This window comes from Daucus carota, chromosome 2 (genome assembly GCF_001625215.2).
Source record: "Daucus carota subsp. sativus chromosome 2, DH1 v3.0, whole genome shotgun sequence".
NCBI classification, from domain to species: domain Eukaryota; kingdom Viridiplantae; phylum Streptophyta; class Magnoliopsida; order Apiales; family Apiaceae; genus Daucus; species Daucus carota.
This window is the reverse complement of record NC_030382.2, coordinates 44632427-44647710: the sequence shown is the minus strand read 5'-3', so window position 1 is coordinate 44647710 and position 15284 is coordinate 44632427. Positions and strand designations below refer to the sequence as shown.

The following is a 15284-nucleotide window of genomic DNA, read 5'->3' as shown; positions in this document are numbered from 1 at the left end:
ATCCTCTGTTGTCCCCGGAGACCCGGGTTCGACTCTGACTCACCCGAAAAGTATTAGAACAGATACTAATTTGTAAGGCATAGCCTGCATTGTAAAAAAAATATAATATAATAAAAATCATTTTCCTTTAAAAAAAATATTAATTAGATGATCTCTATCTCTCTATTTCGCCCCCTTTTATACTTTGTTCTTCTTCATCTCCATTTCTGCAAAAATCAATTTCACATTTCTCAAGAAAAAGAACTTCACCGGAACAATGAGCACCGGCGAGCTTCTCTCCATCGAACCAACAGAGCTCAAATTCCAATGTAATTTCCGGCGATCCCATCTCCGATCTGTCCGCTCCCTTGATCTCAATCTTTTTAAAGTTTTGATTTTGATTTTTATTTAAATTTTGTTAAATCTTGATTGCAGTTGAGCTAAAAAAACAGATCTCTTCGTCCCTTCAATTGTCGAATAAAACCGATAATCATGTCGCTTTCAAGGTCTGATCTTTATGTCTATATATGCTTATGTATGTGTATATTTGTTTATAGCATTGTGAATTATGAATGTGTTATGTTCAGGTTAAGACAACGAATCCGAAGAAGTATTGCGTTCGTCCCAATACGGGGGTTGTTTCTCCGCGATCAACGTGTGATATAATGGGTGTGTATTTGAATTCATATATGGTGTTTTTGAAATTTTAGTTTTTTGAAATAAAGTTTGGATTTTTATGTAGTAGAATGGTTAGGTTTGTCCTGAATGGAACTTGGTTTTGTTGGATTTACTTTAGTGAATGTATATTAGCGATGTAAGGACAAAATGATTTGATGTACAAGAGACAATGGATAATTGGCTATGAAGATATTGTGAATAATTATTGTTCCTAGGATAAGAAAGCTATAGCTTTGTCTATGCAGAACTTCAGTCAAACAAACAGTAATGCCCCGTTTGGTTAGAATAAATGGAATTGGGTTCCATGGAATGAAATTTGTAAAATTATTGCCGTAATATATTCATTACTTCCATCCCTTTTTCTTAATTTAGGATGAGGACAAAAATATAATTCCTTTCTACATTTCGTTTGTACGAATTTAAAGTAGAGCTCAAATTCCTTTACCTCACTTATATCGAACTTTTACCTACTTTTAAAGTCCTAATTTTTTTGGCAAATTAAGGTGCACTATAATCCTGTCTATTATGCTACAACTTTGTGTGCTCTTAATCTTTCTGCAACCAACTCACAAAATAGATGACTTTTCTCCAGTTACAATGCAAGCACAGAAGGAGGCACCTCCAGACATGCAATGCAAGGACAAATTTCTCCTTCAGAGTGTGATTGCACCAGATGGAGCAACAGCGAAGGACATTACCGCTGAAATGGTACCCACTAGGTTTCTGTATCAACAAGAAATGTCGATTAATTTGCTACACTTGTTATATATATTTTTTAACTTTGGTTTCTTGCTTATAGTTCTCTAAGGAGGCTGGACATGTTGTGGAGGAATGCAAATTGAAAGTGGTCTATGTTGCTCCACCCCAACCACCCTCACCTGTGGCGGAGGGATCGGATGAGGGTTCTTCCCCCAGAGCCTCACACATGGACAATGGAATTTCAAACAGTTCTGAGGTTGGTTTTAAGATCCTTTTGTATTTAAAGAAGAGTAAATTATGCTTTGTTAATCTCAAGTGATTATGATGGAATTCTTCCAAATTGTGCTTATAGGTGTCACGATCATTTGTTGATTCTCATGATAAATCTTCAGAGGTAAACACGATGTACTCGGATAGATTTTAATTTCTACACCGAAATATGCAGGCTAATAATTGTCTGATATGTATAGTTTAAGTGTCTAATTATCTGGCTGGACTTAAAGTAGAAGAATCTGGGGCGAGTCTCATGTTAGTAAAGCGAGTTTAATCTATCTGTTTATGTGAACTCACAGCCTGCTGTATGAAATGATGCAAGTTTTTAGTATATGGAGCAAGTAATATTTAACAGCACTGTGTCCTAAATAGCCTTGTGTTCAAATTGAACTCACAGCCAACAATAGGGGTCACGCAGCAGGAAACCTATATCTATAGGGGCATATTTACTTTACTTTATAGGGAATGGGCTTCATTCACACTACCGCTTGGGTGGAGGCTGGCTGCCAGCTTACACAGATAAATGAACCTCCAAATAGTTCCCTTCTGCTTACTCATAACCTAAGTTGATCTGCTAATCTGTGATTAGAAAGTCATTGGATGGTAATATTTGTTAGTAGAGTTGAGGCAATGCCCTCAACTTGCTTAGATTTTTGAAGTTGTTAATTTGAGTTTTTCCCACAGCCTAGATGTTGTGCAGAACGTAACTGCTTGCATGGTAATATTTGTAAGTAGAGCTGAGGTAATGCCCACTATTGAGGGGAACATTTATTACAATTTGATATAGCATAAAACATAACCTCTGGAATCCAGAAATAATGCTGAGTGGCTTGGTCTAAAAGTTGGGGGGAAATTCTTAATCAGTGCAATTGGAAAATGATGGCCGTGCAGTATTAAGATCTGAGGGTTTGAACATCAGTAGAGACATGTGTGCGCTTGTATTTAAATTTCTGTTACAAAAAAGATTAAGATTTAAGCTTGTCAGAACAGAAAGTTGCTCAACTTATTTGTCTGATTTTCCTATAACTGGTGGATAACTGTATATCTTTGTTGCTTTGGCTTTGCTTATTTGTACTCTTTATAGTTAGATGACTACAACCCTTTGATACAAGTGGATACAAAATTTAGTCATCAGTTAAGAACGCATCTGTTAAGTTCTGATTCTATTGCAATCTTCTAGTGATGTATGGTTTCAAAGTTCTTATCTGCAATGACTTATTCAGTGGATGGAGACTATTTGACTCCTAAATCCTCAATGCAATTCTAGTCTGAGGATATGATGAAATGGCCTAGTTATGAGATATACCTTTTTGTATGCTGCACTGTCTGCTCTTGGGGCTCTTCTGGAGTCCATTTGCTTGTGTTTTTCTACAACTGAATTCACATCGTTTTGTTTTGGTTATTAATTTTTGTCTTATATGCACGAGCTTGGTATAAATTATATCATATTGTTTCAGGTAAGGGCCCTTATTTCGAAATTGACTGAAGAAAAAGCTGCTGCACTTCAGCAGGGAAATAAACTTCGTCAGGAATTGGTGAGAATAACAACTGAACTCAGCTGTCTAAATTTTGAAGTATCTGTTCTCTAGGCTGTCTTCATGTAAAACCCTTTGCTTTTTCAGTTTGCATATTCGTTCAATGCCCCTCCGTCGCTATGTTGGTTTGTTTGTTTTTGCTTTAACCCTCAGATTAGAAATCATGCATTATGTTTGTTTTGAAGATGGATTGTAATCCTTTAAATATGCTTGTTTTGTAGAAATAAGTTTAGGGATTATAGTGAAAGGATTATAATTCTATAAAGATGACTTGCTAGAGGAAAATACCTCCTCCAACCAAGTATTAATGGGGATTATAATCATCCCGCTTGCTCCCACAAAACAGCGGGCAGGGAATTACTGTTTTAAAAGATTATAATTTCTGGACTATTTCTAAATAAGTTTTTATAAACCAAACATGGGATTAAAAGATTTGGGATTTACAATTCTATCCCAAAATTAATCCCATGAAACAAAAAATTGCGTAGTTCTTCTGATCATAGAAAATATTTTTCATATACATACAGTGAATTTAGAAATTTGAGTTCAAGTGAACTTGGAAATCAGAGCAAGTATATAGAAACTTTAGAACAACCAAATACGATTTCTAAAATTATGAAAATATTAAAAGACAACTGAAAATCGTTATTATATATATATATATATATATATATATATATATATATATATATATATATATATATATATATATATATATATATATATATTACTGCTCAAGCGGAATGTATTTTACTCTTATGCCCGCTGAGTCGCTGACCCAGGCCTGCTGTGATATCTGTTAATAAGTAAAAATTAGCTGAATAGCTTGAGGCCCAAACTGTTATGCATGTGCTCAAGTCATTTTAAGCTTAAAGTGTAAAACAATGCATTTCTGATCCACACCTTAAGAATAATTTGTCCATTTTTTTGGTATTTTTGTTTCAGTCGAATGCTATGGTCTCTCGATTATCCTTACTTTATAATTGAGTTAAACGACTATTAGAAGTAAAAACTTAGCTAATTTATTGGTGATGGAATTAAGCTTATCAAACTCCAATGTAGCATAATACTAAGCTTAACGGTAGTGTCTTTTGCCTTTTGGTATGTATTTACAAATTTTTAATAAAGAATTTTCCTTCAAATTTGAGATCTAGAAGAGAACAACTGCTTTCTTGATGCACATGGTGTACGGTCTAAACTGTTTCTTTAATGCTTATTGTACATGCAAAAGGCTCATCCCCATGAATTGCAATTTACAGGAATTCTTGAGGCGTTCTAGTGGAGGCAAAAGTCAAGGTGGTGTTTCAATGGCGTTCGTGGCCATTGTTGGCTTGATTGGTATAGTTCTTGGGTATCTCTTGAAGAGGGGATAATTATTTCTGTGGTACTCTTTTATTGCAATCAACATTTTGACGATATTCTTGTTGTTTTGGCAATCTTAAGAGGTTGATATAGAACAGAAAACCGGTTTGTTAGAGGTTTCTCACCCCTAAAATAGGTCTAGGAAAGCTCTTTAGGTGAAGTCATGGTTTCTATAGTTGTTGGCACTTGCAAAATGCTGCTCATTGTGTCTTTCTTTATTACCATGCATTCTTTCGTTGCGACTTCAAGAAATATTTTCTTTTTAAATACTAGGTACTTTCTTATTATTCTGGCATTGTTGATTTATTACTATGTGTTCAATGTTTATAGGTTGATAATCACTATACTGTATTAGTTTTTGTTGGGAAATTGAATCATAATACATGTGACTAAGACTAACCAATGATTTAATGAACTTGTAATCTTTTTGCATTTTACTAACCATCTCTTTATTCGCAAACTTTTCAATAATTGGGAAAAGAAGCTGCAAACGTTATCAAGCACATGCTAATAGTATTAAGGAAAATTTCAAAAAATATCTGTGGTCAGAAATTTTTTTGTCTTAAGTTGGTATTCTTTGTCTTAAGTTGCAATAAATTTTTTAGTTCTCATTTTAGGGTCTGTTTGGGAGTACCGTTAAAAATTGATGTGCGGTCAGAAAAAGTGTTGGTAAAAAAAGTGTTGTTGTAGAAATCAGATAACTGTTTGGTAATTTTTTTAAAAAAAAATTATTTTTTTGTTGAGGTTTGATATTGAAATTCATAATAGCTTCCTGCAAAAGCTGAAAACAGCTTTTTCCAAAATCATGGGAGGACCTGTTTTTTCTAAAAGCAGCTTTTCAGCTAAAAGCTGCTGTTCAGAAAAGCTTCTTTTAGATTTACCAAAAAGTTTTTCACCTGCTTTTCAGCAAAAAGCTGTTGTTGCTGTCTGCAACAGCAACCCCTTGCAACCCAAACAGTACCTTAGTTCATTTACATAAAACTGATTAAGTACTTAGGGCTTGAGAGATATCAGATAACCCTTTATTCATTAACTAACATGAACAGAAAAGCTATCAATTCTCCCGTAGTGATATTTGGAATTTTATCTCTGAAAAAATGGCAGATGCAATATGAGTAGAACAGTAAAAATTGACAATGAAACCCAAGAATCTATAGTTTCCTATAACATTTTCTCTTCCCAAGACATTCATGGATTTGTTCGAGATTCATGTATGTCATGCAAGTAATGGAAAATCATTATAATTTCAGTCATATTACATATTTTCAAATTGGACATACAATAAGATAGGCAATAACATATTACATAGCACAACGATTATATATAGCACACTCCATTCGACATCCTTCAGATAGAAGAGATTTCATAATACATGAGATAATTTTCTATGATATAAAGCATTGCCTATAGATGAAATTCCTCAAGCAACTGCTACGATTGTTTAGGTCTAAACTCGATACCTTGAACGATAAGTCCAGCCTTGACCTGATATCCTCCAGTTGACATAAATCGCGTCTCCACCTCATCATCATCTCTTGCACCAGTCTCAAACTCTCCCGTCTTAATCTCCATCCATCCGTCCTTCCTCCTCTGACTAACCTCTCCATTTCGCTGCTCAGTGTTGGGCCTGTTGGCTGCAGATGTTCTTGTATCAGGATAAACTATGTTAGTTTCATCTGAAGGCACCTCTTCTATTTCATTAACAAATCTGATCGATGTCCTTGCTGAATTAAGTCCCCTGGCATCTTCATGTAGTTTATATACAAGATATGTTTCGTAAGTAGTGTGTGGAGACAGCAATCCAGTTTCCATTCTGCCACGAATATCAAGCCACCAGACATACTGAAGTACAGCAACCTCCGAAAATCTGTTCACATAATAAATACCGAGGCATGAATTTAATACATGAAGGTCAGCAGGTTAGGGGGTGTTAGTCATATATACCACTTACATATGCTAATATTATATATTACTTAGCTTGCATCTTTACTAGATAATTACTACTTAACTAATGGGTTGAATCTTATAGGGAAAACAAAGATAATAATGACTTTAATAGCTTTAAAATTGAGACCCACTCTAGGCCCAACCACATTAGTTAAAATAGAAGCATGCGTGTTGATCCCTCTCTTTTCTCCTACATATCTTTCCGAAACGTCTGCTATCTATACATTTGCTGTTGCTGCCATATGTGGAGTTTGTGCCTTTGATTTCAGATTCCCCAATATGAACACTTGCTGTTGCTGCCATATGTGGAGTGTGTGTCTTTGATCCCAGATTCCCCGATATGCATGATCTAGTTTTTTTTTTGTGGGTGGAAAAAACGACATTGAAACGAACAGCTGAAGGGTGAATACAAATCTTTGGGTAAGCCCCAACGTTTCACCAATTTCTTTTATTTCAAAAAAAAAAAAAAAACACGCTTTGACAAGTAACAACTAGTATGACCAACACTACATGTACATTAGCACCTCTTTTCTGATGTATACAGAAAAATGAAGCGATATTGTGAAACCTAGCAACCAAACTAACATTTATCTACTGAACTGCAAGCAATTATATATGACGAACCAGACAATTGTTGCAGTATATCTTTGTACGCTAATAATGTGCAGAAAGGAGTAATGCCTCTATGCGTGTATACGAAGGGAGGGGGCTCTCCTTTCCACATAGGATAAGGATAAGGTTTCCGGCTTTCTGAGGCTAATAAACACAAAACAAATGTTGCAACATCTGTCTGCAAGTTATCTAACCCCTTACGTAATCGGAGTTGGAAATTTATTAGATACCTAAATTTCATTCGCATCTCTTCATCAAGAATGGCATTGTTAATCTTCTACGAAAATTGATTATAAAACTTATTAGAGCAGCTATGGTACTGATGAATAATAGGGGAATGCTGGATGCTCAACTACTCGTAGAGAACTGCATTCAATGGATGTAAAATAGCAAGTGTTGAATATCTAAAAAAATGTGCTGGCTGTCGCCAATAATTTTAAAAATGATCCTGTTGTATATATGTAGATAATACACCAAAGAATCTCTAGATACCTTGAATTATAGTTGGATGACCAGATCCAGTAAGTAGGAGTATCACCCCATGAAATTGAAAGTTGCCTAGCTGCTACCATGAAGCACTTCTTCCCGCTCTTTTTATCTAGTGAAAAGCTCTGTTTATAGAACAAGAATGAGATTACATCCATAAGTCTCTCACCAATGAGGCAATGTAACGAAATGCTAAGACAGAGTCTGCAAATTTGCTAGACCACTTTCTTTTAGAACAAAACAAAAATAAGAGTACATCTTCAGGTTGTGCCTTGTAATATGTCAAACGAAAAATAACACAACAGAGTAAAAGTTATATATACATAGATAGATGATGAACTATTGAACTTTGGTATTAATTTGCGGCAATCATTAACCAGGAACATTTGGCACGTTAAGATCAAGATCAGGATGGCCAAATCTAAACACTAATGATTTTCAGTGAACATGACCCTATAAACTATACATATCTGGAGCTGGAATTAACCACACCAAAATTGTGGAATCTTTAAAAATAGAATGGATTGTACAAATCAAGGCCAACAAATATTCTTCCCAAGACTCCAAGAGCAAGTCCAATAGTGTGTTATATCTTATTATCTTGTTCCATATCCATATTATAGAACAAAAACTATGAATCACCACTCTTATGTTGTTCTTTATCTTATACTAAAATAAAATGGAGCTGCCACCTTACCAAAAACTCAAAAAGTGAAAACATTGGAGTCTTTGATATAAACTTAGGTTAAAATATAAAATTTGTATTTAAAAGAGCAGGATACTTGAGAAATAAGTAAAATAAGTAAAATTTGGAAGAAGATATATAACCAATGATCAGAGACATGTTATTCTAGCGAGAGAAAATCACCTTTTTAATGCCAAATTATATTAATGAGAAAAAAACACTTTTCGGTACTAATTATAACAATATCTCCATCTGTTTTAGCACAACCGGACCTGCACTAATACATCCCGCTATGAGTCTATGACCCACAAAATAAGATCATCAACAGAACGAAGCTCAGGAAGAAAATCAACTATAGTTATACCAGGGCATATTTCGGTCTTTTTAAAACATGGACTTATTTCCAAAAAAAAGGTTATATTTATAAAATATTTTTTAATATTACGTATTTAATAGGTGTTTAATACTTTATATCAAGGACTCCACTATTTTCAACCAGGCAGGGGACCTAAATTTACACACGACTAAATCAACAAATTTAACAAATTACAGAGCGAAGAATTACCACATTGCCATCATCTAGCAGAACAGGGGAGTCACAAAGCAGAAAGTAAAGCTCTCTTTTAGTGTTGTAAGCCAAAGTAGAGAGTGATCTGCTAAGGATTTGAGAGAGATCAGATGGCAAAAACTTGTTCCAAAGCTCATCAGAATCAGCAGCTGACCTGAAATCAGCTGAAACACAAGAAGCTCTGCATGTATCCAAGGGCGTTGTGAATGATAACATCAGTGATATACAATTCTCGGTCACTTGCTCCATGTTTACCTCTTTGATCTTCAAATTTGCCTACGATTGTTACTTTTAGGTATATAAAATGTACAGAGGCGGTCAAGTCGATAATATTGTAGTATCAAGTATGAGTGGTAAGTTCTTGTTCTTTTCGTCCGTTTTTGCTTAAAAGTTAAGGCTGAACAGGAGTTTGAGCCCATATGTTTATGTTTTGCATCTCCGAAAAAGCCCCCAATGTTAAAACAGTTTTTTTAAGTTCATAATAACTGGGCCCGATGGGCCATTCCACGTTACAATGTTCAATATTATAGGTCCGATGACCGCCGATTTATAATTTTCAAACTCCATATAACTCGAGCTATTTTGATGTTTTACCAAGCCGAGTTCGAGTTTTAAATTACTCGGCTCGAAATTAAAGACTTGATTGAACTCGAATTCCGAACTTTTCAATTGAGCTCAAGCCGAGCCTCACAGTGTTCGACTCGGCTCGATTAAACCCCTAATCAAAATATATTTAAAATTTATTAGGTTTGTTTTGCAGGTCATATTATATAACTCACTTCTATTAGATCTTCCTCTTCCTTAAAAAAATCGATTAGTTATCTAAAGTAATTATTAAAAAAATTCTTTTGAAATATAAATATATATTAAAATAATTCTTTTGAAATATAAATACATAATCGCACCATAAATTGATTTTATTGAAGTCAGAATTTTCTGATAATTATCAGAAATTTTGATTGTGTTTAAAAGTATGCGTAATTAGAGTTTTCTCTCCAGTCTTTGTGAGAGGGTCGAGTTTTCTCTCCAGGCTAATCATTCTAGATTTGTGAGAGTTGTCATTCATGGCAAACATTCGTGACATAGAAATGCAGATGGAGGATTTAGATATCGAAAACGAGGAAAATGAGGAATTAATAATTGACGAAGGTGTAGAGGAGAATGTTAACAGATTCGAGTTATGTCTGTGGACAAATTCTTGACGGAGAAGAACATCAATGTACGGGCTATGAAATCCAAGATGGCGGATATATGGCGTCCTGCAAGGGGTATCAACATCAAAGAGATAAAAACTGGTCTCTTTCTCTTTCAATTCTACCACAAGGATGATATGCAATGGGTGGTTAAAGGAGGGCCTTGGTCTTTTGACGGAGCCATTTTGGTGTTTAACACAGTGGGCAATGGAGAAGATCCAACTAAAGTTTTGTTAAATGAGGTCGAGTTCTGGATCCAAATTTATGACTTGCCAGTGGGATATATGTCTGAATCAATTGGAAAACAACTGGGGAATTTTTTCGGAACTTTCGTGCAATATGATTCAAGTAATAACAAAAGTATCTGGAGGGAATTCATGAGGATTCGTATAAAAGTGGATGTGCGTCGACCCTTAAAGCGTAAAAAGAAGATATGTAAAAAGGATAAGTCCGATGTCATTGTTCATTGCAAGTATGAAAAGCTAGGTGATCTCTGCTTCGTTTGTGGCTTACTAACACACACGGAGAGGTTCTGTTCAAAGAGGAGCACTGCTGAGTCTGAGTCAGTTAACAAGGAATGGGGAAGCTGGCTAAGGGCACCACCGCGTAGAGCTGGCGGGAGTAGCCGGAGTAAGTGGCTGCGGGAGGAAGATGATGGAGATTGGGGTAACAAGATTGACGGAGGAACAAACAATGAGAAATTTTCGGGATTTCAAAAATCGGATTTGGTGCAGCGGCGAGATAACAGCAATCAGGTAACTGATAAGGCAAAAAACCCGGAAGGCAACTTTTGTTTGAATTCAACGTTATCCAATGAGGAGGGAAATACATTTAATAATGGGCCTGCCGATGAGGAATTAGTTGGGCTTAAATTAGAAGAAAGGAAAAGACAAAGAAGTGAGGCCCATGGACTATCTGATACGGCTATGTCACACAATATCTCTCACAGGAATCTGCTTTTTTCTCATTTGATGGGGCAGATACCAACAACTCAGAAATGGCTAAGCTTGCGATGCAAGCTAGCCAGTCGAAATGAAATGCTTAGGATGGAACTGTCGAGGCTTAGGGAAACCTCGATCAGTTCGTAACTTACGTGATCTGCTTAGAGATCACAGTCCCCAGTTTGTTTTTTTGATTGAAACTATTTCAGTTGCTAGTAGAATAGAAAATCTCAGAGTTAAGCACGGTTTTGAGCATTGTTTTTCTGTTGATAGAGTGGGTAGAAGCGGTGGGTTAGCTATTATGTGGAAATCTCCAGCTCAATGCAACATTACCAGCTATTCTCAGAACCACATTGATGTGGTGTTTATTGAAAATAATATAGAAGTGTGGCGTCTAACCTGTTTTTATGGTTACCCAGAACGAGAACGAAGACGGGAGTCATGGAATTTTCTTCGAACTCTGGCAGGTTTATCACCACTTCCGTGGTGTGTTTGGGGAGATTTTAACGACTTGATGTATGAATCAGACAAGAAAGGGAATATCCCTCACCCACAGTATCTATTGGAAGGTTTTCGAAATGTGATAGAGCAATGTCAGTTGTCCGAGATTGAACTTTTTGGAGGTAAGTTTACATGGGAGCGTAGCAGAGGCAGTAGTAACTGGGTGCGAGAAAAGTTGGATCGAGCTTTTGGTACAATGGGTTGGTGGTCGAAGTTTCCTATGTGTCATTTAAAGGTGCTGCATACTTCTACCTCGGATCATGAACCTATTTTTCTAGACTTGCTTCGCATTGATATCCCCCCGAGAACTTTCAGGTTTCGTTTTGAAAACATGTGGCTAAGAGAGCCAGGCTTTGTAGATGAAGTGACTAAAACGTGGGAGGAACTCCCTAAGTTTCACCTGCTACCTAAGCTTTTTGCTGTCTCTTCTTTTATGGCTAAGTGGGGTAAGACATTCTTTCATAAATTTCGAGAGAAATTGAAAGCTCATAAAGCTAAATTGGGTCGACTAGTTGATTGTACTGATCACGACAGTGTCCAACAATATTTGAAAGAACGGGATGAGATTAATGTTTTGCTGCTTCAAGAGGAGGAATATTGGAAACAAAGGGCCAAACTTCATTGGCTAGTAGAGGGAGATGAAAATACAAAGTTTTTTCACTCGTTTGCATCTGCACGAAAGAAAGTGAATAAAATCACCCATCTGTTGGGAGAAGATGGTGACAGAGTTGACGATCAAGAAGGAATGAGTGAGATAGTACGTAAGTATTTTACAGAACTGTTCACAAGTGATTTAGAAGAAGGGGACTTAACTCAAGAAGAAGGGGTGCGATTGATCTCGCCAGAACAGAACTCAATGCTTGTTAATGAGTTTGCTTTTGAGGAATTCTCTACAGCCGTAAAGCAAATGCATCCTGATAAGGCAGCAGGCCCGGATGGGCTTAATCCGGCATTCTATCAACGCTTCTGGACTGTAATGGGAAAGGAGATATTCGTCTATTGTAAGGGTTGGCTAACCGCAGCTGAGTTCCCAGGGGAATTAAATTGTACGAATGTCGTTCTTATTCCGAAGAAAAAGGATGCGGAGTGTATGAAAGACCTCAGGCCTATAGCACTGTGCAACGTGCTTTACAAAATTGTTGCCAAAGTTTTAGCTAATCGTCTACAAGGAGTTTTACCAGACATTATATCAGAGAATCAATCAGCGTTTGTTAAGAATCGAAGCATTACGGATAATGTCCTGGTAGCTTTCGAAGTGATTCACCACATGAAGACAAAGAACAGGGGAAATGAAGGTGAAGTTGCTCTCAAACTTGACATTAGCAAAGCTTATGATCGGGTTAACTGGAGATATTTACAGCATAGGCTTGTTTTGATGGGATTTTGTGATAAATGGATTGCTTGGATGATGTTGTGTGTCAAGACTGTGTCATACAACTTTTGTCTTAATGGTGATTATATTGGTCCGATTATACCTAAGCGGGGGTTAAGACAAGGAGACCCTCTATCTCCTTATCTTTTCTTACTCTGTGTTGAAGGACTTTCAAACGTAATTGATAAGGCCAGTAGGGAAGGGAGGGTTCACGGCTGTCGTATTAGCCCTACAGCTCCTACAGTTTCTCATCTTCTCTTCGCGGACGATAGTTTCCTTTTTTTCAAAGGAACGCTGGAGGAAGCAGACACCGTAAAAACTATATTGAATAACTATGAAAAGTGCTCAGGTCAATCAGTTAATTTCTTGAAGTCGGGGATTTTTTATAGTGCTAATGTGAGAAGAGACTTGCAGCATCAACTGTCAGCGGTGTTAGGAGTGTCTAATGATCTGTCAAATTCTAAATACCTGGGACTTCCGTCGTTGGTGGGTCGTTCTAAGAAACGAGTTTTTGGGTACTTGAAAGACAAAGCTAGTTCTCGGATTCAATCTTGGCAGCCAAAGCCTATTTCTCGAGCTGGCAAATCGATATTGGTGCGTAATGTGGCGCAGGAAATTCCGTCTTATACCATGTCGTGTTTTCTCCTTCCTAAGACTCTCTGTCAGGAACTCGAACGTAAATTTAACAATTATTGGTGGAGTTCAGGTAAGGTAGAGAGGAGAGGGTTAAATTGGCTCTCGTGGAGAAACATGAGCTACTCGAAAAGCTCTGGCGGTATGGGATTCAAGGACTTATACGGTTTTAATATCGCATTTCTAGGGAAGCACTGTTGGAAATTCATGCATAACCCTTCTTCTTTGGTTTCTCGGGTTTTCAAAGCTAAATATTTCCCCTCCACTACTGTTCTAAAGGCCGTGAAGGGTCAGGGTTCTAGTTTTATCTGGACAGGAATATGGCAAGCAAAAGAAGAACTCGTCAAGGGGTTTAGATGGGTGCTTGGAGATGGTAAAGATATAGTGGCAACTAAAGATCCTTGGTTGAGACAAAAGACAAATTTTGTCGTGGAGGACTCGCACAGATATGCAGGTCGATCAGAGTTAGTCTCTACCCTCATTGATGCAGATACGAGATCGTGGCGTGTTAATATTATTCAGGATCTGTTTCTGGAGGAGGATGCTCTGGCTATTGTAAATACGCCCTCAAAGAGAAGTTAAGGACAGAGTGGCTTGGGTAGGCACCAAGTGGTCAGTACACGGCTAAGTCTGGATATCACTACTGGGTGGAACGCAACTTGGGGTCGAATGTGATTCATCAGCATGAAGGATGGAAGAAGCTTTGGAAATTGAATATTCCTCATAAAGTGAAAATCTTCTTATGGCGGTTTTGTCGTAATACGATGCCAATTCGATGGCGACTTAGGTCGAGGGGTATCATAGTTCCTATCACCTGCCCTATGTGTAACAATGACGTTGAACATATGCTACACCTGTTTTTTGACTGTAATTTTGCCGCAGATTGTTGGGCTCATGCTAATATAATGCAGGATATGACAGAAGTTGAAGCTGCGCCAAGCTGGCTTCTCGATAAACTGGCCACTGCATCCGTAGAGGAGCTTGAAAAGATAAGTATGGTTCTATGGGGAATTTGGAACTGGAGAAACAGGAAAGTCTGGGACAATAAATCAGTCACAGGTGCTTTTGCTATGGATGAGAGTTTCAAAACTCTTACAACCTGGAGGGAGGCAAGAAAGATTGTGAAAAGTACTGTACCAGTTTCCCAGAGAACAGAAGAGTGTAGTAAGTGGAGACCACCAGAGCAGGGAGGTTTTAAAATTAATGTTGATGCTTCAGTAATGCCAGGAGTGAATTCGTTTTCGATTGGTATGGTCCTTCGAGGTCATGATGGAGTTTTTGTAGCAGGCAAAACCAGTCGTTTCAGTGTTGCAGATTCGGTGTTTGAGGCAGAATCAATAGGTGTTCGTGAGGCATTGTCTTGGATTTATGATAATAATTTGTAGAATGAGAATGTCGTCATTGAATCTGATTCACTGACTACGGTTAATGCCATTCACAGGAAGGAAGTCAATTATTTGGAAGTGGGAGAGGTTATTGACAGCTGCTGCAATATGCTTAACAAACTCCGCTACGCTTCAGTTTGTTTTGTTCGGAAAAGTGCTAACAGGGTAGCTCATAGCTTAGCTCGATATCCTTGTTTAGTTCATTGCCATGTTTGTTTTTCGTCTCCTCCGGATTGTGTGGTGGAGGCTATCATGTATGACGCTTCTCCTTAATGAAAGTTTTTGCTTTGCTTTCAAAAAAAAAAGGTATGCTAGAATCAGTACTTGTGAATGGCAGCAAAATACCTTCGACCAATGAAAAGTAAAATTTGAGATCCTAATAAATTATATTGTTTTTAATTACGAGATCTCTTTTATTCTCTATTCATTTTATTT

The 15284-nt window shown here is 37.1% G+C and overlaps 4 protein-coding genes across 5 annotated transcripts; 3 read left to right on the top strand and 1 right to left on the bottom strand.

Moving 5' to 3' along the window:
* The first annotated feature begins 143 nt into the window (after positions 1 to 143).
* LOC108210146 (vesicle-associated protein 1-1) lies at positions 144 to 4813 on the top strand. 2 transcript variants are annotated; one of them, XM_017381416.2, is made up of 8 exons: positions 144 to 308; positions 415 to 485; positions 567 to 648; positions 1250 to 1365; positions 1457 to 1612; positions 1709 to 1750; positions 3087 to 3164; positions 4424 to 4813. In XM_017381416.2, exons 1-8 carry the CDS (start codon positions 257 to 259, stop codon positions 4535 to 4537), a joined length of 711 nt encoding a protein of 236 aa, XP_017236905.1. In that variant the 5' UTR covers positions 144 to 256; the 3' UTR covers positions 4538 to 4813. The 2 variants fall into 2 exon arrangements, with proteins under 2 accessions (XP_017236905.1, XP_063943822.1); XM_064087752.1 differs by lacking the exon at positions 1709 to 1750 and having other exon boundaries at positions 149 to 308; positions 4424 to 4680.
* Positions 4814 to 5740: 927 nt separating this feature from the next.
* Positions 5741 to 9205, bottom strand: LOC108210145 (putative F-box protein PP2-B12). The gene is made up of 3 exons (XM_017381415.2): positions 8822 to 9205; positions 7578 to 7696; positions 5741 to 6393 (listed from the first exon to the last, which is right to left on the bottom strand). The coding sequence occupies exons 1-3, from the start codon at positions 9071 to 9073 to the stop codon at positions 5958 to 5960; spliced, it is 807 nt and encodes a 268-aa protein (XP_017236904.1). The 5' UTR covers positions 9074 to 9205; the 3' UTR covers positions 5741 to 5957.
* Positions 9206 to 10004: 799 nt separating this feature from the next.
* On the top strand, positions 10005 to 11053 carry LOC135150542 (uncharacterized). Its single transcript, XM_064086904.1, has 2 exons — positions 10005 to 10772; positions 10967 to 11053. Exons 1-2 carry the CDS (start codon positions 10005 to 10007, stop codon positions 11051 to 11053), a joined length of 855 nt encoding a protein of 284 aa, XP_063942974.1.
* Positions 11054 to 14228: 3175 nt separating this feature from the next.
* LOC108207628 (uncharacterized) lies at positions 14229 to 15122 on the top strand. The gene is made up of 2 exons (XM_017378063.1): positions 14229 to 14821; positions 14906 to 15122. Exons 1-2 carry the CDS (start codon positions 14229 to 14231, stop codon positions 15120 to 15122), a joined length of 810 nt encoding a protein of 269 aa, XP_017233552.1.
* The last annotated feature ends 162 nt before the right edge of the window (positions 15123 to 15284 follow it).